This window comes from Peromyscus leucopus, chromosome 14 (genome assembly GCF_004664715.2).
Source record: "Peromyscus leucopus breed LL Stock chromosome 14, UCI_PerLeu_2.1, whole genome shotgun sequence".
Classification (NCBI taxonomy): Eukaryota; Metazoa; Chordata; class Mammalia; order Rodentia; family Cricetidae; genus Peromyscus; species Peromyscus leucopus.
In genome coordinates, this window is record NC_051075.1 from 70,861,757 (window position 1) to 70,883,733 (window position 21,977).

At 45.9% G+C, this 21,977-nt stretch overlaps 1 protein-coding gene across 1 annotated transcript; it reads right to left on the reverse strand.

Moving 5' to 3' along the window:
• Nucleotides 1–8,745: 8,745 nt before the first annotated feature.
• On the reverse strand, nucleotides 8,746–13,804 carry LOC114688401 (serine protease inhibitor A3N-like). Its single transcript, XM_028862991.2, has 4 exons — nucleotides 13,189–13,804; nucleotides 11,023–11,296; nucleotides 9,962–10,112; nucleotides 8,746–9,039 (listed from the first exon to the last, which is right to left on the reverse strand). Exons 1-4 carry the CDS (start codon nucleotides 13,793–13,795, stop codon nucleotides 8,845–8,847), a joined length of 1,227 nt encoding a protein of 408 aa, XP_028718824.2. The 5' UTR covers nucleotides 13,796–13,804; the 3' UTR covers nucleotides 8,746–8,844.
• Nucleotides 13,805–21,977: the final 8,173 nt, after the last annotated feature.

A 21,977-nucleotide genomic window follows, 5' to 3' on the forward strand; every position in this document is an offset into this window, starting at 1 on the left:
TGCCTATTTATCCCCACCAGGGACTCCTCCCTCTTCTTAGGAAATGCTGGCATAAATAAATTGTGCTCTGTGCTGAGTTTGGAAACATACATACACATGGGCTGATTTCTTGTAATGTGCATTTAGAACTCCAGGAAGCAGAACCACATCCTGATGGGAAATCCCCTAACTTTGTTCTAAATCACAAGCCCAGTGGATTGCCATTCTGACTGTTTCTCTAATTGTTTAATGGTCAGTGTGTAACAGGGGAGAAGTCAGAGTTAAAAAGACAGGGCACCAGCTGAACTTGTCACCGGGTAGGGCTGCAGATAACAGTTGTCCTAGATTTCTAAGTCACTTCAAAAAGAATACAACAACTTTATGACCATACCCCCAATTTCCTTAAGTGAACTCACACAGTAATAAACACAAGCCTCAATGCTGACAGAACCTCACTTGGATCAGTGTAACTGTCCTGTCTGGCAGCAATGGGAATATACTCAGCAGAGACTTGCTGTTCCCTCTTTGGCTCTCAGAGCTCTGAAGGGATGCTGCCTTGTCTGGCAGTGAAAGAAAACTTTGTGTCTGCAGAGCCTGGCTGGCTGATCTGAATTTCAGTACTGTAGACAGATGGGAACACTGCAGGTCAGAGGCTAATGACCTTCTCATGGGCTAAGTGCTGCTCTCTGGAACAGCCATGTTTCCTCCCTCTGTGTCAGAACTAACCCTTGTGACAATAGAGTCTATGAACTTAGCAGACAACCAGCTTCAATCCAAAAGCTAAGAATGCCAGCAGGGAAACATTTGAGCCTGTGGAGAAGCTCCCCCATCTTGATGAAGCATCTGCCTCCCTGAGGTTCCCACCTCTGCATTTTAAACTTGCCTTGATTTGTGACTTTGTTTGGTTAAGCAATCAAGTTTTCATGAAACTGAGCACCTTTGAAAGGGCCCTATCCACACTAAGTGAACTAAAGTGTCTATGTTTTGACACTCCTGTGTGTCAATCACTTGCTTCTGCTGGTTCTTGCCACTCCCTTCCCCTCCCCCCTAGTTCAAGTCTAAATTTTAGAGTCTGCATTTCCAGCTCTTTCTCTTCCCCATTGGCTAGACTTACGTCAACTTGACACCCTCTATAGCCCTCTGAGAGGAGGGACCCTCGATTGAGAAAATGCCTCCATCAGTGGGGGCTACTGTTGTGGGAATTCTGCCATTCTGTCCAATGACCAATTGTATGGAGCGTGTTTTTTTGGTCCAATAGGTCTTGTCTTTACTCAAGATGTGTGACCCCTTAAGAACTGTGGGGAAATGGTCCTGCCCTCTCTTGGGCTGGTTGGAGTAGATAGTGAGAGGTCAGAAAAGCATGGCTTGCAGTTTGGTTCCCATCGCACTTGGGCAGAATGGCAGGACCTCAGCAGCTGAATCAGTGGCCATGTCTCAGCTTTGGTCTGTGTCATGAGTGTACCTTATTGATTTCACATGTTAATAAACCTGATTTGAACCCAGAATTCTGTCCTGCAATATCTGGCACCCAGTGTTTTGTTGGTTATAGTCAATCACTTTCCAAAGAAGAAAAGGGGATCTGATATATTAATGGTGGGAAAAGGGTAGATTATTATGATGAAAAGAAAAGATAGATTACTGCATCCACTTTAGGCAAAAAACAACTGTTAATCTCAAATATTTTACATTGGTATGGAATTTAGGTTATTGATACAAATTTAAAGTCAATTTTTCACACTCTATGTATATGTTTACTCTATTTGATGTTATTATGTTTATGCAGCTCATTTAAATATGTAATATATAATTATAAAAGCCAGATTAATAGTCATCTAAATAGTCAAATTTATAGCCATATTAGGTTTTCTAGGTATACAAAGATATGTTTCAATTAGAAACCTTGTGACAATGAAGTCTTTTAACTTAGCAGACAAGTAACTTCAATTAAAAAACTAAGAATACCAGTAGATAACATCTTGAGCCTGTGGAGAACTTCCTCCAATTGATGCACCTGCCTTCCTGAGCAGCTCTTTGAGTAGGCCCAGAGAGTTTTCCCATTATAAGCTGTGAGAGGACTGGGTGTTAGCTCAGTGGTCGGGGGGATTGCCTAGAAAACACTAGACCTTGGTTCAGTTTATAGCACCAGAGGAAAAAGAAAGTCATGACAGCAAACTTGGACATGGAGCCTCCAACATGTGTCAAGTCTTCATCCAACATAATGACTCACGAGAGGCCCTGAGGAAGAATCATCCCGCCTGGCTCCTCATGGGACCTTACATTATGAGATATTTCATGTTTTTCCAAGTTTTGCATTTATTTGAAGGCAATTAATTCTGCATCACCAGACATGAGACAAGACTATTCATACCCCTCTTAGTCCTTATGACCAAGGCAGAGAGTATGGACAGACAAGTCAGAAGACAACCCGCAGGCTCTCACTGAAAAAACCAATGTAAGTCCTTCATGTTCTGACTCCATCTTTGTTTCCTCACAGATTTCTCAGTCCTCTCTTTTCCCTCACCACAGTCATGTCTGCCTAAACATGTATTTGAGAGTTACAGGGACATGTCCATGGTGCACAGAATAGACCAAATAAAGGAAATCACAATGAATAAAGAAGCTACAAACCAAAATTATGATTGAAATAGTAACTTTACTCTGTCAGGAAGGAACAATTCAAATTAATCTGACTTACACCTAACTTATTTGTAAATTATGGTCTTTGTGGTTTTTTTCCTTTACACATGCTGTGTCCCTGAGCTTGGGCACCTACAGACGTTTTGGAGGCATAAGCTTGTTTTTGGTCTCATCATTAATAACAGTACTTAAACCATGAATTGGCCACATATGATTGTTTTCCATAACTACCTCATGTGGATCATTTCCACATCACAGCAGTGTCTCACAGAGGATTCTTCCCTAGGCAGAAGTCATTCTTTCTGCTCCTCTTTCTCTCTCCTCACAGAGACAATGATGGCCATCACTCTTGCTCTGTCCTTCATGCCTAAGACCCTGTTGCATCCTCACAGCACCTGCTGAGGTGAGCCCCATTGTTGACTGCCTACTGTGAAGGATCCCAGGACCAGACACTAGTCGAAGCTGAGTCAATCCAGGAGTGTGATCCTGACGAGCTGGATGGTGTCCATCCTCTCCATCACCATAGCTTTGGTCCCTAATGACCCATACCCAGCCTGGCTGTGAGGACACACTGATGTAACAGCTGAAGAATCATACAACCTTCCTGGTGGTGTGAAGGATGGCTTTGCATATCCAACTGTTTGAGTTATTATAAGAATTCCACGCACAGACACCTGAGCTACAGACATTTCTTCCCATCCTGGGGGTTGTCTCCTCACACTCACAGAACTGGGGAACCAAAACTTCACACATATAATTCAATCCAGCATTCCACCACTAAGCTAACTCCATAGCCCTCTTCTCTTTCTCCTTGAATGTCTACTTTATGTGGTTCCATGTGTTTGTGAATGTGTATGTGTATATCCATGTGCACATCCACATGAAGGTCAGAGGTCAACTTCAACTGTCATTCCTCTTCCATCTTGGTTTTAGGATAAGGTCTCTCCATAGGCCTAGAATTCACTGTATTGTCAAAGTTGGCTCTCCAGGGAGTCCCAGGGACCCACCTGTCTCCACCCCAGAGCTGGGATCACAAATTCATGTCATCATAGTTGGCTTTTTTACTTCAGGGATAAACTCAGATCCTCATATATATGGGACCAGCACTTTACCCACCTGGCCGTGTCCTCAGTCCTCATTCCCTTGATAGTGTCTTTAGATGCACAAAGCTTGACTTGCCTCAGGCCCAAAGCAGAGAAGCCAGCAGACACCGGCCTGAAGTCTCTGAAACTGTGATTCAAACCAAATATTTGCTTCCCTCACTGGGTTATTTCAGATGTGCTGTCCCAGAGAGAAAAGGCTCTCTGACACACCCCTCTGTCTACTGTCTGATCTGTGGCCTCAGTAACAACAACAGAAAACAGATGGAAGCCTTAGAGTTGGCTGTGACAGTTTTAGGGGGAGAAAGCTCAGGGAGGATCTGCAGATCATGCAGTTCACAGTGGTTCCCCCTTGGGATGCTGGCATCTAGTAGGGTTACCTTAGATACTCTGTCCTGGCCTTAGTTTGGACCACAGGTCTCTGAACTCACTGCTGTATGCATGCTGCAGATTTTGTGCATGTAGTAAGGTATAGGCTGGGAATGAATGCTCTGTAGTGCACATCTCCTACAGTCTGCTTAGCAAGTTCCTATTGCAAACCTTCCTGGATGTGAGGATCATTCTCTGAAAGAGATGTTGTAGCCATTCTGGGTGAGCATGGAGTCTATGGTTTCTGATGATGTACAGTGGCTGGCATTGTTCTCTGCAGGGAGGTCACTCTTGATTCCTGGTGGGAGCTGCCTCAGTGTCCTCCTGGGCTGTGCCAACCACACACAACACCTGGAGGGATAAGTGCTCTTCCCATGCTTAAATATTGGAGTGGGTTTCTGATGTGGCTGAAGGGGTGGGAGGAAGAGGCAGCCTGGACCTTGATGGTCATTGTAACCATTGCCACTACTACTCTTATCTCTTCCATAGTGCTTCAAGGTTGATATTCTCTGATTATTGCTGTGTAGACATGAGACCTTGGTAACTACCTCTGACAAGTAATTTGGCCATGATCATTATATGTCAGACTTTATTATTATTAAGAATTTCCCATTCACTTTATATACCAACCACAGATCCCCCCTCTTCCTTATTCCCACCCCTCAGCCTTCTCCCCCAACCTACCCCTCATCCCCACATTTCTCAAGTCAAGGTCTCCAATGGGGAGTCAGCAGAGCCTGACACACTCAGCTGAGGCAGGTCCAAGCCCCTCCCCCCTGCACCAAGGCTGTGCAAGGTGTCACACCACAGGCACTGGGTTTCCAAAAGCCTGCCCATGCACCGGGGATGGATCCTGATCACCCTGCCTGGGGGCCCCCAAACAGTTCAAGCTATACAACTGTCTCCTGTAGTCAGAGAGCCTAGTCTAGTCCCATGGGGGCTCCACAGCTATTGGTCCACAGTTCATGGGTTTCCACTAGTGTGGCTGGTCATCTCTGCACATTTTCCCATCATGATCTCAATGTCCCCTGCCCACAGAATCCCTCCTCTCTCTCATTGATTGGATTCCCAGAGCTCAGCATGGCACCAAGCCATGGATCTCTGCATCTGCTTCCATCAGTCACTGGATGAAGTCTCTATGATGACAGTTAGGGTATTCACTAGTCCAGTCACCAGAGTAGACCAGTCCAGGAACCCTCTTTTCCATTGCCAGTAGTCCAAGGTGGCGTCATCCTTGTGGAACCTGAGAACTTCCCTGGCACCGTGCCTCTTCCTATTCCCATGATGTCTTCATTTATCATGGTATCTCTTGTTCTCCTACTCTGTCCCTGTTCCAGCTCGAACCTCCCATTTCCTTATGTTCTCATCCCTCATTCTTTGCCATCCATTACCCCCGCCCCCCCAGTTTGCTCAGGTAGATCTTATTTATTTCTCTTGCACTGGGTCATTTATGTGTCCCTTTTAGGGTCTTCCTTGTTAGCTAGCTTCTCTGGTGCTGTGGGTTGTAGTGTGGTTATCCTTTGCCTTACTTCTAATATCTGCTTATGAGTCAGTACATATCATGTTTGTCCTTCTGAGTCTGGTTACCTGACTCAGGATGATATTTTCTAGTTCCATCCATTTTTCTGCAAATTTCATGATATTGTTTTTTACTGCTGAGTTGTACTCCATTGTGTATATGTGTTGCATTTTCTCTATCCATTCTTTGGTTGAGAGGCATCTAGGTTGTCTACAGGTTCTGGCTCCACATCCTCTCCAACATAAGCCTTCTTCAGTGTTTTTGATCACAGTCATTCTGACATGGGTCAGAGTCGTTTTGATTTGCATTTCCCTGATAACTAAGGATATCGAGCAATTCCTTAAATGCCTTTCAGCCATTTGAGATTCTTCTGTTGAGAATTCTCTGTTGAGCTCTGTAGCCCATTTTTTAATTGAATTGTTTGATATTTTGATGTCTAGCTTTTAGAGTTGTTTATATATTTTGGAGATCAGCACTCTGTCAGATGTGGGGTTGGTGAAGATCTTTTCCCATTCTGTAGGCAGTTGTTTGGAAAAAAGAAAGCATCTTCAACAAATGGTGCTGGCATAACTGCATGTAAACATGTAGAAGATTGCAAATAGATCCATATCTGTCACCATGCACAAAACTCAAGTCCAAGTGGATCAAAGACCTCAACATAAATCCAGTTACATTGAACATCATAAAAGAGAAAGTAGGAAGTAATATTGAATGAATTGGCACAACAGACCACTTCCTAAAAATAACACCAGTAGCACTGACACTGAGAGCAAGAATTAATAAGTGGGACTTCCTGAAACTGAGAAACTTTTGTAGGGCAAAGGACACACAGTCAATAAGACAAAAATGACAGCCTACAGAATGTCAGAATATTATTAGACATGAGGGGTCATGTTGCAGAAGCACAGAAGGAAGCATGTTGTACATTGTGTTTTTCAGGTCACCACGCAACCCCACCACACCACACAGCCTCTTACTGTTGTTACATGTCTATAAGGTGATTGTTCAACATGTAGAAACCCCTGAGCTCAGCATGGAGTTCCCAGCCCTTCAACCTTAGTAAACTGCAGTTTACAGGCCCCTCCCTTCCCCCTCCATACTCCATTACCTTCAATGAAAGCTGGGCCTGTCCCTGTAGGGAGTTTGTCATCAAGGCAACATTTGATGGCTAAGAAGTGAGAGAGTCCTCAGCCCTCAGGGAGTGAGGAAAACTGAACCCTGATATCTAGGTCCTAGACTCCCATAGTAGGTGGACTCAGACTTTGGCCACAAGTTCCAGACTGACAGGTCTGGTCAGCTTGAGATGCATTCAGCACTAGGCTCCTTATATACCTGCACTGAATCCAGAAAAATGGTGAGATACAGCTGGGGCGTGTCAATGCCTATGGAGTACTGCTAGGTACCCCTGACTCAGGATCCTGCCCTGCTATATGTTGGAAAGATGGTTGGGACATTTTTTTGCTTTCAATAGATGGGTCCCTTTTCTCTCTCACTTCACATCCTTCAGGGAATGGTATCTCGGTGTTCATTGGGGAAGGGGGTTCTTTGAGAGCCCCACCAGGCTGCACATCTCTGCTGACCTCATAGCCACCTGTCAAGAGTTTCCTTAGGATCTTTAAGACACAAGTAAGTCTCCAACTGAATGTTCAACTTTCGCTCTCCGTGCAGGCTGCTGGCTGTGTTTCCGGGCTCAGAGGATGCTCAATGATTACCAGGTGCCCCAACCCAATGTAGGCCTCCTCTTCTCCTTCTGCATCTACACACTAAGGAAACTCATCTATTGATCTGGATCATCAACTCTCCTCTCCAGCTGTTCCCTAAAAAAGCCCTCAATAACAACCTGACCTCTGAATAACTCAGTTCTCTGCATTGTAGCCACACAAATAACTTACCTAAGACAGCAAACACCAATTAACCACTTCTATGCTTATTGCAGCTCTGAGGAATTTCAGAATCCTCCCAGAGCAAGGCTCTTTGCCATCTTGTGTCTGTAATTACTTCTTCCTGTCCACCACCTTTCTGCTGTGTTGTCCGAAATACTCACTTCCTCTCAGATTCTTAGAAATGCCTGCATTACTGGGAACCCTGCCCAAGACATTCTTTCTGGTCATGTGATGACCTTCTCATCCTCCTCTGACTTCAACACAGACATCACATATCCATATGTGCTTTTGGGAGCTCTCTGTGAAGTATCTAGAGCCTTGTTTTATGATCCACCTGCACACCACCATGGTGATGCCTGTGCACAGATCCCCACTTGGTGAAAAATGTTCCTCTGGCATAGGGACACTTGAAGAACATTCACCCAGTCATAATGTCTAGCTGTGAGTTAATGGGAAATGACTAAGACCCTCTGTGCCTCAGTTTCCTGATCCATAAAAAGGATTGATAATAACATGTAGGTCAGAGGTCCATCATAGGAGTCACAGAGCATGAGTGACAATTTTCTACTACCCTGTGGTCACTAGAGGGCACACCCCTGCCAATAGGAGCTGAGTGAATTATACATTTATTGATCCTTTGCTCCAAACCATGCATTTTGGGTGATGAAGTTGGAGTTCTCTATCTATCATTTCAGGTTCGTCATTTGCCAACCTAGAAAATGGGTATTGTGCCCTAAGTAGGAGTGCTGGGGGAAAGTAGCTGGTCTGACCAAACGGCCATTCAAGATGAATGAAGGCTCCAACAGTGGGCCAGATATGTGCAAGGCAATCATCTGCTGCAAAGGGTGGTGGGTGGCAGAGCCTAGGGACTGGAGAGGGAAATCACAAGGCAAGAACTTGTCACCAGCAGGTACCAGATGCAGGAGTGAGATTCAGTGCAGCAGCTTCCCTTCTCAGTCCTGGTCCTGGTCCTCATGGATTGGCTGGTAAGCTTGCATGATCCCATCAAGGCCATAGATTTTGAAGGCAGATGAGCCTAGAGAGTATACTGAGACTCTGCCTACATGATAGGGCCCACATCTGGGGTACAGAAAAATACAGCTGAGTAGGCAGGGAGAGGGCATAAAGATAGATTCCAGGGTCAGAAGCATAAGCAGGTGCTCCCAAGAGACCTGAGAGCCTGTCACTCACAGTCCAAGGCTCCTGTGTATGTAGGAGTCATGGAGTTAGTCAAGGTCAATGTCCAAGCCAGGTATAGGAAGCCAATCAGAACATGGAGTGCAGAATGTACACACCCTCATGCAGGCTCCTTCCTGGGCTCCTGGGCCGAAGCCTTACCACTTGGGAAGCTCTAGCCTCATTTAGGGTTGTATATTTTGGCCAGAAAGAGGATCATCTGAGTATCTGTTTCAGAGATAAACATCAGGAATGGCCTGTTGAAACAGACTGTCATTGATATATGTTTTGCACAAAAAAGGACCATTTTGAATCCTGTGGCAGCAGCTGCTTCTGTGCCTGTCTCAGCCACATCCAGCACAGCCTTGTGGACCACCTGTAAGAGAAAGGCATCACTCACTGGAGACCGGGGAGGGCAGGAGAGGAGATCCCTGGAGCAAGCATCCACTGCTGGCCTCAGCTGCTGGTGAAGTTGTTTGTTCCTACCAGGAGCTCTACCCCTGGTGTTTCCAAGTCTCTGCCCAGGTTATGAGATGAGACATGTCCTGGGTCTGCTCAGTCTCTGAGAATCTGTGTTTCTCTCAAACCAACTACAAACAGAAGGATGGGTGTAGGCAACGCTCATCCTTCCTCCACAGGCAGCTTCTAAGGAGACCCACAGTGAACAGCCAATGTGCTGGCAGCCAGTACAGGTTCTGGCATCCCTCTTGCTCCAGCCCTCCTTGGAACATACAACCTCAATGCACAGAGTGTGGTTTCTCTTTACCAAACCATCATGTCCTATTTGTAGAGACTTACACCAGGGGTCAGAATGGGCACTGATGGACAAAAGTCTTTGCCGATCTGTGCATCTGGGACTGTAGTGTGGGGTCCTAAGGCATCTTCTCCCCTACTCTTAGCTTTTCATCACAACTGCCATTCATCCCTTGTTATTTCATTACTGCGACTGTTCTGTGTGCTCATCAGGAAGTACTGGTCAGTTCTGCAGTGAATAAGCTGAGGCTGGAATGCTTTGCCCTGCAGTGGATTGTGGGTGGTATCTGCACTGCAGCACAGGTCAGTGACTATGGTGGTCTAAGACCAAGCACAGGCTTTTCCACTCTGGGCTTCTGGAGTAGAGGAGGGATTGGTGTCATGGTCTCCAGCAGGGGTGTCTGGGCTGTAATCCAGCCCTCCCAGGATGAGGGAATCTCAGAAATGAGGGCTTTCTCACACATTTACCACGCCCCCTTGCCACCTGGCTTTCAGCATACATATTCTGGCACCCAGTGAGAACCACCCAGTGGTTCTTGACCTACCTGAGAGACTCTTAGGTCCTTGGCTCCTGTGATCCTAGACAGGTCAGCCTGTTTGGAGAAGACTTCCCTGATGCCCAGTGATGGAAGGATGTTCTCCAGGCTGTAGTCAGTGGAGATGGAGAACTTGGGCATGTAGAGCTCATCGATCATCCTGAGAATGTAAAGAGAAATTTCAGAGTCCCTGGACTCCATTGCCACATCAACCCACCTTTTTGCTAGGGCAACTCTCCGCAGACAGCCCTAACACAAGAGTGCAGCCCTCTTTCCGTCCATCCCACACCACTTGATTTTGCTTTTCCTAATGCATCAACTAACCTCAATGCCTGAGAATTTATTCAGGGGCAGGCAATGAGGCTTGGAACTAGCTGTTGTTTCCCTTACTAAGAATGCTTTTCTCCCACTAAATACATTTCTTCCCCTGACATGTGAACCCTCAGACTTCATCTAATGACAATTCTATTTGGAACTGCACACTTCTTCCAACTCCAGCTTTCCTTCCCCGCGGACAATCCCCCTTTTAACATCTACTTGTTATTTTTAACTCTTCAAATAATGATTAATTATATTTTCAATCACCTACTCTCTCCTCTTCAATTTCAAGGTGAGCCTGTGATTATAAGAAATTATATGCTTGAGTTTCTGATACCCTCTCAGGGTCTAAATTTGAGCACAGTTATTATTCCATGAATGGTAAGTGAATGAGTGATGAGGGCATGAGATGGCTACACAGGGCAGAGCTGATTCTCAGAGCTGGTCTCATCTCAGCCTCACTTCCCTCTGACTTCCAAAACCCATTCAAGATTCCCTGTAATTACAGCCTGTTAGACACAGAGGAATACTCAGCTCCTGCTCTAGCTGCTGTCATCTTGTGAACAACAAAATGACAATAAAATCTGTCTAAAAACTACCGAGTCAACAGAGGGAAACTCACCTCGAATCCACCTGGCCCTGCTGACTCTCCAACCGTTACACTGGGTGACCCTGACACTCTGAGGGACAGGCACACTGGGCTAACAGGAGGATGGGGAGCCAGACAAGCTCTGGGTACTGAGGACACGCACCTGGGCCTCAGAGAGTCCTTCCATTTCCTCAGGGTCTCTGGTTGCAAGCTGGCTTCCACCTGCTGCATTTTGCCCATGTCAGGGAGGATGAACAGGGCACTGGCATTTCCCTTGTACTTCAGCTCCACCACAGAACAGGACAGATCCTCATCCCGGAAGTAGGGTGTGGTCAGATCCTCAATTTTCATCATGGGCACCCTCACAGATCTCTTCTTGTCCAAATGGAACTCAGATTCGAATGTGTCATGAGGATCAAATGGTCTGTTCCATTTCCCTAAATGTGGAGCAGGCCATCAGAATGTAACAGCACAGGAGAGACACCACCTCCTCCTCATTTCTGCATAGTTTCTGAGTCAAAAGAGCAATCATTCTACTTTCAACAACACAGAGTGTAGTATCCCTTGGTGGCTGCATAGTCTGGATTGGAAAAACCTTGATATATGCAGAACTATGAATGAGAAGTGATCCACAGGCTTGGTTTAGAAAGAGGAATTCAAATCCAAAGCTTAGCTACTTAAGGTACTTGAAAATCAATCTAGAATCTGAGGTGGGGTATATTACAGAGAAATGTGAGTGAAAGTGGAGAGAATGGAGTTGAGGATATTTGGGGATCCCTTCTTCCTCAGGAGGAAGCCTGTCTAGAAGGCAGTTGCTTGGGGGACAGATTTCAAGGGAAAACGAGAGACTGAACCTCCAGGTAGTGATCTGTTGATAGTGCTCCTCAGTGTGAACCAACTAATGGAAGGTTGAGTCCAGAGCCAAGTGTGGGTGGGCTTAGACTCAAGTTCTGGGGACTTGTAACTTCTAGATTTGGATTACCAGGATCCCATAGTTGGTTGACTAAGACGAGTAATGAGTCCTCTTCTCTCACATTGGCCATGTTCCCCTCCATGAATCACAAATATCCTGCCCAGGCTTTGTGCACATCCCAAGTGCATGTGACCATCTACAATACACCCTGGGGGACTTGGTACTTTGACAGTTTCTTGGGCTCAGGATGCAGCTGCATAAACATACAACTCATCCTCACAGTCAAGCAGCCCTGGAGCTTGGGTTCTGGGTCCAGCAAGAGAGCCTTGCCCTGCAGTAACACTTCAGCCCTTTACTCTGCTTCCCTTCTCTTCAGAGAAAAGCAGCTCTGGCTCCATCCTGAACAGATGTCCTCTGTCCTTCTATCCTCTTCTGTCCATGGCAAATTGGTTTTCTGTCTATAGTCTCAGAATCTGTCCTTCTCTGTCGTAGACTATCCTGTGTCCAGCCTCAAGTCCACCCCATATCAGGTCACATCAGGATATTCATCAGGAATTGTTTTATGGGCTCAATCCCTGGTCTCTATCAGGCAGGGTTTTGGAGTGTAGGCTCTGGATGCCCACCCCAAAATCCTTACCAAATGCAATTCCAGCCCAGTTTCTCAAATCACTAGCTCCCTACCTCCAGATTCCCTGGCTCAGGAGTGAGTATTGTGCACTGTGACCTCCCAGGCTGCCAGGCAAGTAGTTTTACAAAAGCAAAATTCCAAAAAGCAGCCAGACATTAAACATAGAACATTGCACGGCGGATCTTTCTTTAAATTAATGTCTTTGCCCCAGTCCCTGCTTTTTCATGCCCAGGTCTAGCTTGATGCAGAAAGATTCAGGGGCGAAGGCTAGCATAGAAATTCATGAAGGGCTCTGCACTAGCTATTGCACATGCTACATTCTCCTTATGTAGATTGGGTAGCAAGGCCCCTTAGCTAAAAAGTCTCCAGCCCACCTGAACCCTCATAGAGATAGAGGCTTTCCAGTAGGGATGGGTACCTTCTACAGGAGCAGATTAGAAATGCTGGAGTGGGGAGAATCGGCCTCAGTCTCTACAGGAGCAGCCCTGGCTTCTCGTGACTCAGGGAGGACTGGACCAACAAGCTATGCATTCTGTTAGTCACTAAGTTTAAGTCACAGTGGAATTGAGCCCACTTAGGCTGAGGGCTCAGAGGTTCTATTTAGTAAGCACCAGGAACCTCAACCATCATCCACAATACCACAGAGAAGTAATGCCTGTTAATAATAAGAAGTTAGGCACCCATATCTCTAAGTTCATGAGCACCTCCTTTCCAGTGGTCAGTGTACAGACACAAGGTACCCAGCCAACACCCTCTCCATCCACCCCTGAAAAAGCAATCATTCTCACCTTTAAAGTAGATGTAATTCACCAGCACCATTAATGAACTCTCATCCATGTCTGAGATCAGTTCCTTGATCTTCCCCTGGGTCTGTTTGTTCACATAGTCATTGATGAGCTTTTTGGCTTTCTGAGGCTGCTGGAAGTCAATCACGGAGGCCTCAGCCTGGTACAGTGCCTTTGCCTTCTCCTTGAACTCTGCTAGGATCTGTAGGTGCTTTTCAATAAACATGGCACTACCTGTTCTGATCTGCACCTGGTCCCCTGGCTGGCTGAGCATGTGGAGGAGGTGCCCAAAGCCCCGGTGGATGTCTGCCTCAGTGGTCTCTGTGAGATTGAACTTGAGACCTCCTAGAATCTCTTTCAGGGTGTTGCTGCTTGCTCCCAGTGACAGGACGGCCAAGGCTGTTGAGATGCTGAATGGAGAGAAGACGACATTTCTATCTGGATTCTTCAAAGCCAGTTCCTTGTAGAGGCTGAAGGCGAAGTCGGTGTTGGTGGAGGTCAGTGCTAGATTGTCCACTGGTGTCCTGTTTTTCAGATTTCCCTGGACAGCAGTGTCCCTTTCCAAAATGTCATCTGGTTGGCAGAGGGCATCAGGGGAGATCTCAGCCATTACTCTGTTCTCCTGGTTGAAAAGAAAAGATCCTTTTGTCAGGGAGGGTCACATGGTGCCATGACCATCTTCTTGTCCTCCCATGTGGCCAGCACTGTGTCCTGCTCTGCTGCCTATGTGACTGTGCATGGGAGGTTCTCTGACCACTCAGATGGGAGTGCCACAGCCTCTGCTCCCTTTTACCACAGGAAGAAGTGCTGTTGCAGTAACCAGTATTCCTAATAGTGAATCAAAACCCAGAGGGATGAAGAGATTTGCCAGGGTCACAGGGTAAGGAAGAGAAGAACCTGAGGATGGGCTTAAGCCTGGTGTAATCTGAATGTCTCCTCTCCTCTTCTGGATTGGCATAAGGACTCATTAGAAAGCAGGGGACCTCTTATTTTGCATTTGTGTCCTCTACTCCATCATCAACCTCTAGTCCTGGCTTAGGGAAAGAACCTTAGACCAGTTATTTATTACAGCATCTACCCCAACCTCCTGCAGACATGTCTAAAAAATCCCACAGCCATGGGCTGAACCTAGTGCCTGTTTCTGGGAGTGTGAAGGGTTAATTGAGGTTGGCTCTGTTGCATTGGCAAAGCCTTGGGACCCCTGATCACAGGTATTAGAAGGACCAATAGGGGAGGTTTGTATCTCAGCTTGGAAGACCTCCTGGTGGGAAGGAAATTGAATGATGTCTGAGTCTCTGACACCTGGACCATTTTCCATTTTGGCTATCACAATGTCTGTGTGGTGGTAGCAAGCAAATGGGTGGACCTCTCTGGACAGCTTGTTAAGTGACCCAGGGTACACTTTTAGTAAAAGTGTATAGCTTATTAGGAGCTTTGTGGGTATTGGTGGGGTGTGTACATAGGGCCATCTCCTTCTTACATCCCTGGACTGGGGCACAAGCATCCTGAAAACTACAATTGACGGCTTATGATATGGTAAACAGTGCCACTCTCCTTAGCCTTGTTCACACTGTGGATGAGTTCAGAGGAGAACATAGATGCTAGAGGAATAGGAAGGTGAGGGGGAAGAACAGAGGAGAGAGGACCAGGTGGGAAAAGAGGCTGGAGTGAGAAGGGGGGAAGAGGAGGGAGGACAGGAGAAGAGAGGAAGATCAGATGGGGGAGGGAGAGGAAGATGGAGGGGAGGAAAGACTAGAAGAGTAGAGTAGAATGGAGGGAGCAGGGAAGGGAGGTGTTGGAGCTGAGCCACGTGTGCCCAGGGCTATGCAGGTCCGTGCCTGCAGAGGGGCCAGGGACTTTGGATGCCTTTACCCTGTGTTTACCATCAGACTGATGCGACCATTTCTTTGGAAAACATGCAACCATATTTTATGTCAAAATTATTTCCACAGAAAACAGGCTAGTCTGTTTGTGGAGGAGACCTGGCTCAGTGGCTGAGCTGTAACCTTCTTTTCCTTATTAGGAGAGGGTGTGGTCCCTTTTCTTGGCCTGGGATCTGTTTTGGAAGTGGGGTCCCTGACCCTAAGACATCTCCTTTCTCTCTAAGCATGACAGTGATGTCTCTTCCCCCATAGGGACTCTGTCACTGTCCTGTCTCCCTCTGGTTCCTACAGCTGCACCTGGCATAGTCAAGGTCTCAATACTTCCTCCCTGTGGAGGGTCAGAAGCAGCAGGCTCTGTTCCCTTTCCAGGAGCATAGCCTATGGCTCCTGCATCTTCATACACATGAAGACCCAAACTGGAGAGAAAATTCATATGCACCCCAGATATGTCCCCTTATTTCAAATCAGTGCCCCAGAAACAACTTCTTGCCCTTCCAAACCAAGACTCAGGTCATTACCAGTACCACACAGTCCTGTAAAGGCACCTCTCCTGTCCCCAGAGAGAAAGAATCCTGGACATTACCTGCAGAGCTGAAGCCTGCTGCCAGAGTCTGTGATAGCTGAGTTCTGATGTTCGGGTGGCTGCCTGCCTGGTGTGTTGTTCTCCCCAAGCACACTGATGCCTATTTATCCCCACCAGGGACTCCTCCCTTTTCTTAGGAAATGCTAGCCCAGACAAGTTGTGCTCTGTGCTCAGTTTGGAAATGTACACATGGAATGATTCCTGGTAATGTGCATTAGAAGCTCCAGGAGGCAAGCCCACTGGATTACCATTCTGGCTATCTGTTTCTCTAATTGTTTAATGGTCAGTGTGGAACTGGGCAGAATCAGAGATAAAAAGACAAGGCTCAAGCTGTACTTGCCACCAGGTAGGGCTGCAGATAATAGTTGTCGTAGACATTCTTTTTTCTTTTCTCTTTTTAAATTTTATTTTATTTGTTAATTTTTATAATTTTTTTAAAAGATTTATTTATTTATTAGGTATACAGAGTTCTGCCTGCATGTATGCCTGCAGGAAGAGGGTGCCAGATCTCATTACAAATGGTTGTGAGCTACCATGTGGTTGCTGGGTAATTGAACTCAGGACCTCTGGAAGAACAGCCAGTGCTCTTAACCTCTGAGCCATCTCTCCAGCCCCCCCTTTTTAATTTTAAATTAGTCTTTTTTAAATAATTTATTTAACTTTGTTTTATGTGCATTGGTGTGAAGGTGTCAGATCCCCTGGAATTGGAGTTAAAGACAGTTGTGAGCTGCCATGTGGGTCTTGGGAATTGAACCCGGGTTCTCTGAAATAGGAGCCAGTGTTCTTAACCTCTGAGCCATCTCTCCAGCCCCTTAAATTAATTGTTTTTTTCACATTTTTTTATTTTTCCCATTTTATTTATTTTTCTGTTATCAGCTTGATACAGTATAAATTCTTATCCTAATTGTGAAATGTTTCATTGAGGCTTGCCCAGTAATTGAGTAACACAAAACATATTATAAGCCACAGTCATCATGGGGTCTCCCCGGTATATAGCCTCCCAGGTTCTGTGGGTTGTAGTCTGATTGTTCTTTGTTTTTATCTAGATTCCACTTATGAATGAGTACATACCATGTTTGGTCTTCTGGGTTTGGGTTACCTCACACAGGATGATATTTTCTAGTTCCATCCATTTGCCAGAAATTTCATGCTGTCATTCTTTTTCTCTGCTGAGTAGTACTCCACGGTGTATATGTAACACATTTTCTTAATCCATTTTTCAGTTGACGGACATCTAGGTTGTTTCCACGTGATGGCTATTATGAATAGTGCTGCTATGAACATAGGTGAGCATGTATCATTGTGATATGATTGAGCATTCCATGGGTATATGCCCAAGAGTGGTATGGCTGGGTCTTGAGGTAGATTGATTCCCAATTTTCCGAGAAACCGTCATACTGATTTCCACAGTGGTTGTACGGGTTACATTCCCACCAACATTGGAGGGGTGTTTTCTTTGCTCTGCATCCTCTCCAACATTGACTGTCATTGGTGTTTTTGATCTTAGCCATTCTGGCAGGTGTAAGGTGGTATCTCAGAGTCATTTTGATTTGCATTTCTCCAATGATTAAGGATGTTGAGCATTTCTTTAAATGTCTTTTAGCCATTTGTGATTCTTCTTTTGAGAATTCTCTGTTTAGCTCTTTAGCCCATTTTTTAAATTGGATTTTTCAGTATTTTAATGTCTAGTTTCTTGAGTTCTTCATATACTTTGGAGATAATTCCTCTGTCAGATGTGGGGTTGGTGAAGGTCTTTTCCCATTCTGTAGGCTGTCTTTTTGTCTTATTGACCATGTCTTTTGCCCTACAAAAGCTTCTCAGTTTCAGGAGGTCCCATTTATTAATTGTTGTGCTCAGGGTCTGTGCTGCTGGTGTTATATTTAGGAAGTGATCTCCTGTGCCAATGCGTTCAAGAGTACTTCCTACTTTCCCTTCTATTAAGTTTAGTATAACTGGATTTATGTTGAGGTCTTTGATCCACTTTGTCCTAGACTTTCTAAGTAACTTCAAAAAGAATACAACAACTTTATGTCCATGCTCCCGATTTCTTTAAGGAAACTCACACATTAATAAACACATGCCTTCATCCTGACAGAACCCCGCCTGCATCTATATAACCATCCTGTCTGTCAGCAATGGGCATGTTCTCAACAGAGACTCCATCTCCCCTCTTTGGCTATCAGACTTCTGAAGGGTAGCTGCCTTGTCTGGCAGTGAAGAAAACCTCTTAAAGGAATCTGTGTCTGCAGAGCCTGGCTGGTTGATCTGAATTTCAGTACTGTAGAGAGATTGGAACACTGCAGGTCAGAGGCTAATGACCTTCTCATGGGCTAAGTGCTGCTCTCTGGAACAGCCATGTTTCCTCCCTCTGTGTTAGAACTAAACCTTGTGACAATAGAATCTATTCACTTTGCAGACCACCAGCTTCAATCCAAAAGCTAAGAATGCCAGCATCTTGAGCCTGGGGGGAGAAGCTTCCACCCTGTCTTGAGGCACCTACTTAACTGAGCAGCACTTTGAGTAGGCTGAGAGAGATTTTCCATTATAAGCCGTGAGAGGGCTGGGTTTTAGTTCATTGGTCTGGGGCTTGCCCAGAAAACACAATACCCTGGTTCAGTTTATAGCACCAGAGGAAAAAGAAAATCATGAGAGCAAACTTGGACATGTAGCCTCCAGCATGTGTCGAGTCTTAGGCCAACTGAATGACTCATGAGAGGCCCTGAGGAAGAACCATCCAGCCTGGCTCCTCATGGGTGCCTGACACTGTGAGATATTCCATGTCTATTGTTTCAAGCTGTGCATGTTGGGGCAATTTAATCTGCATAATCAGATTCGTGAGAGGAGACCAGTCTTCCTCTTAGTCCTTTGGACCAAGAGAGAGAGAGTAAGGGCAGACAAGTCAGAAGGCAACATGCAGGCTCACACTGAAATGTCCAAGGAAGTCCTCCATGCTCTCACTCCATCGTGTGTTTGCTCACACAGTTCTCAACCTCTCTTTTCCCCCACCACAGTCATGTCAGCCTTCACATGTATTTCAGATTTCTATGGACATGTCTGTGGTGCAGAAGAATCAACCAGAGAAAGTAAGGAAACCACAATAAATAAAGATGCTATAATTCAAAATTATTTTGTCATATTGCGATTGAGATGAATACTCAATTCTGTCAACAAAGAGCATTTCAACTTAATCTGACCTATATCTGACTTGTATATAAATTATGGTCTTTGTGGTTTTGCCCTTAAACATTCTGTGTCCCTGAGCTTGAGCTCCTATAACCTTTTCAAAGACATGAGCTCATTCTTGGTCTGATCATTAATAAAAGTACTTAAATTATTTTTGGATTAATAGTGTTTTTGTCAATAACTACCTCATGTGGATCATTTCAACACCTCAGCAATGTCTCACTGTGGATTCTTCCCTAGGCAGAAGCCCCTCTTCCTGCTCTTCTCTTTCTTTCCCCACAGAGACCACAAAGGTCACCACTGCTGCTCTGTCCTTCGTGCCTAAGACCCTGTTGCATCCTCACAGCACCTGCTGAGGTGGGCCCTGGTTTTGACTTCCTACTGTGCAGGATATCCGGGACAGACACCAGTTAATGCTGAGCCAAGCCAGGAGTGTGATCCTGACTAGCCAGTTGGTGTCCATCCTCTCCATCACCACAGCTTTGGTCCCTGCTGACCCATACCCAGCCTGGCTGTGAGGACACATTGATGTAACAGATGAAGAACCATACAGCTGTCCTGGTGGTGTGAAGGATGGCTTTGTTATCCAGCTGTTTGAATTCACCAGAATTCTAGGTACAGATGCTGAGCTGCAGACATTTTCTACCATCCTGGGGGTTATCTCCTTACTCTCACAGTACTGGGGAATCTGAACTTCACATATATAATCCACACCAGCATTTGACCACTAAGCTAGCTCCCCAGCCCTATTCTCTTTCTCCTTGAACATGTACTCTATGTGGTTCTCTATGTTTGTGAATGTGTATGTGTGCATCGATGTTCACGTCTATATGAAGGTCAGAGGTCAACCTCAACTGTCATTTGTTGCTGGAGGGCTTCTCTCCAGGTTCCCCAAGCCCCGCAGTCCCCAATTCACTTATAAAATAATCACTCAGACGCTTATATCACTTATAAACTGTATGGCCGTGGCAGGCTTCTTGCTAACTGTTCTTTTACCTTAAATTAACCTATTTCTATAAATCTATACCTTGCCACGTGGCTGGTGGCTTACGGCGTCTTTACATGCTGCTTGTCCTGGCGGTGGCTGCAGTGTCCCTCTCCTCAGCCTACCGCTTCCCAGAATTCTCCTCTCTCCTTGTCCCACCTACTTCCTGCCTGGTCATCTACTTCCTGCCTGGTCACTGGCCATCAGTGTTTTATTTATATAGAGCAATATCCACAGCAGTCATTCTTCATTCACCTTGGTTTTAGGATGGGGACTCTCTCTCTCTCTCTCTTTATTAAAATATTTTTTCTTTCATTTTACACACCAATCAATGATCCTCTCCCCCCACCAGATTCCCTGTCCCAAACGGTCCCCCACCCTCCCCTACAAGAAGGCAAGGCCTCCTATGGGGAGGCACATCCAGAAGAGGCAATTCTAAGTCCCTCCACCTTCCTCCAGTCTGTGTGAGGTGTCCCATCACAGGGAGTGGCCTCTAAAAAGCATGCTCATGCACCAGGTATAGATTCTAATCCTACCGCCAGGGGACTCCCCAAGCAGGTCAAGCTATACAACTGTCTTCCATGCAGAAGGCACAGCCCAGTCCCATGCAGGCTCCACATCTGTTGATGCAAATTTTATGAGTTCCCACTAGTATGGTTTGGTCTTCTCTGCAGGTTTCCTCATCATGTTCTTGATGCACTTGTTCATAGAATCCCTCTTTTCTCTCCCCAACTGGACACCAGGAGCTCTGCCTGGTGCCTGGCTATGGATCTCTGCATCTACTTCCATCAGTCATTGGAGAAAAGCTCAGGACAGGGTCTCTTTATAGGCCTGGAAGACACTGAATTGCCTAGGTTGGCTCCCTAGGGAGCCCCAGGGATCCACCTGTCTTCACCACCTCAGAGCTGGGATCACAAGTTCATGTGATCTTTGGCTTTTTTTACTTTTGTTTCAGAGCATAAAAATCTGGCCCTTATTGTGTGTATGTGGGGTGGGAACACTCTACCCACCTGGCCATATCCCCATCCTTCATCCTCTTGATAGTGTCTTTACATGTACTAAGATTTCCTTGCCTCAGGACAAAAGCAAAGAAGCCAGAAGACCCTGGCCTGAATTATCTGAAACTGTGATTCAAAGCAAACCTTTGCTTCCCTCAATGGATTATCTCAGATGTGCTGTCCCAGAGACATAAAGCTAATTAACACACCCCTCTATCTACTGTCTGCTCTGTGGCCTCAGTAAGAACAACAGAAAACAGATGGAGGCAGCCAGCTTGATGGCATCTCAGCATCCTCTCAGAAGGCTCTGGAATCATGCTATGATCTGCACATCAGGCACTTCACAGTGGCTACCCCTTGGGGGTCCTCACATCTAGGTGGGATTATCCTTAGATGCCTTGTCCTGGTTTGAGTTCGGTGCACAGGTGTCTGAGATCACTACTGTAAACCTCTTTCCCTCACAGTCAGCTACTTCTATTGCACCCCGAAGCAGTCCCTCTAGAGGGTTCATCACCTTGGCACCATTTGGTGGCCAAATCCTGGGAGAACTCTCATAGAATGGGCAAAAGTAAAACCCTGATGCCTGTGTCCTAGATTCCCTTAAGAGGTGGACTTTGCCAACACTTCTGGAAACAGTTCACAGGCAGTATGAGAGGTACTCAGCACCAGGCTATTTAGATACCTGTGCAGAAGCCAAGAAGGATGCAGGATTGCAGCTGAGGCCTATAAGTGATCAGGGAGTACATGAGGTGCTGACCTTAGGGCCTTGACTGACTGTTGGATACACTGGATGTGTTGGGACATGGATGTTTTCAATACATGGGTCCTGTTCTTATCTCTCCATGGTCCTGTTGGAGTGGTACCTAAGTGCACACTGGAGAAGGGAATCCTGTGTGTGAGCCTCCAGGCTGTAATTCTCTGTAACCACGACTTCACCTATTCATTGTATGTTCTTAGGTGCCTCAAGACTCAAGTGTGTCTCAAATTGAATGAATAACTTTCCCTGTCTATGCAGGCTTCCAGCAGTGTTTCCAGGCTCAGAGATTCTCCATGGACACCCAGCACCCCAACCCAAATGCACTGTGACCACCTCTCATCCTCTGTGTAGACACCAAACCAGTTCATCCTTGAGCTAAATCACCCACTCTCTTCTCCTAAGC

Bases quoted from the DNA above. Each gene is read 5' to 3' on its own strand.
- LOC114688401 (XM_028862991.2), bottom strand. From the start codon at position 13,795: ATGGCTGAGATCTCCCCTGATGCCCTCTGCCAACCAGATGACATTTTG. The intron at 11,297-13,188 runs GTGAGAATGATT...CTCCACATTTAG, and splicing joins GAATTACATCTACTTTAAAG to GGAAATGGAACAGACCATTT. The intron at 9,040-9,961 runs GTAGGTCAAGAA...TTTCTCTTACAG, and splicing joins AGGACCTAAGAGTCTCTCAG to GTGGTCCACAAGGCTGTGCT.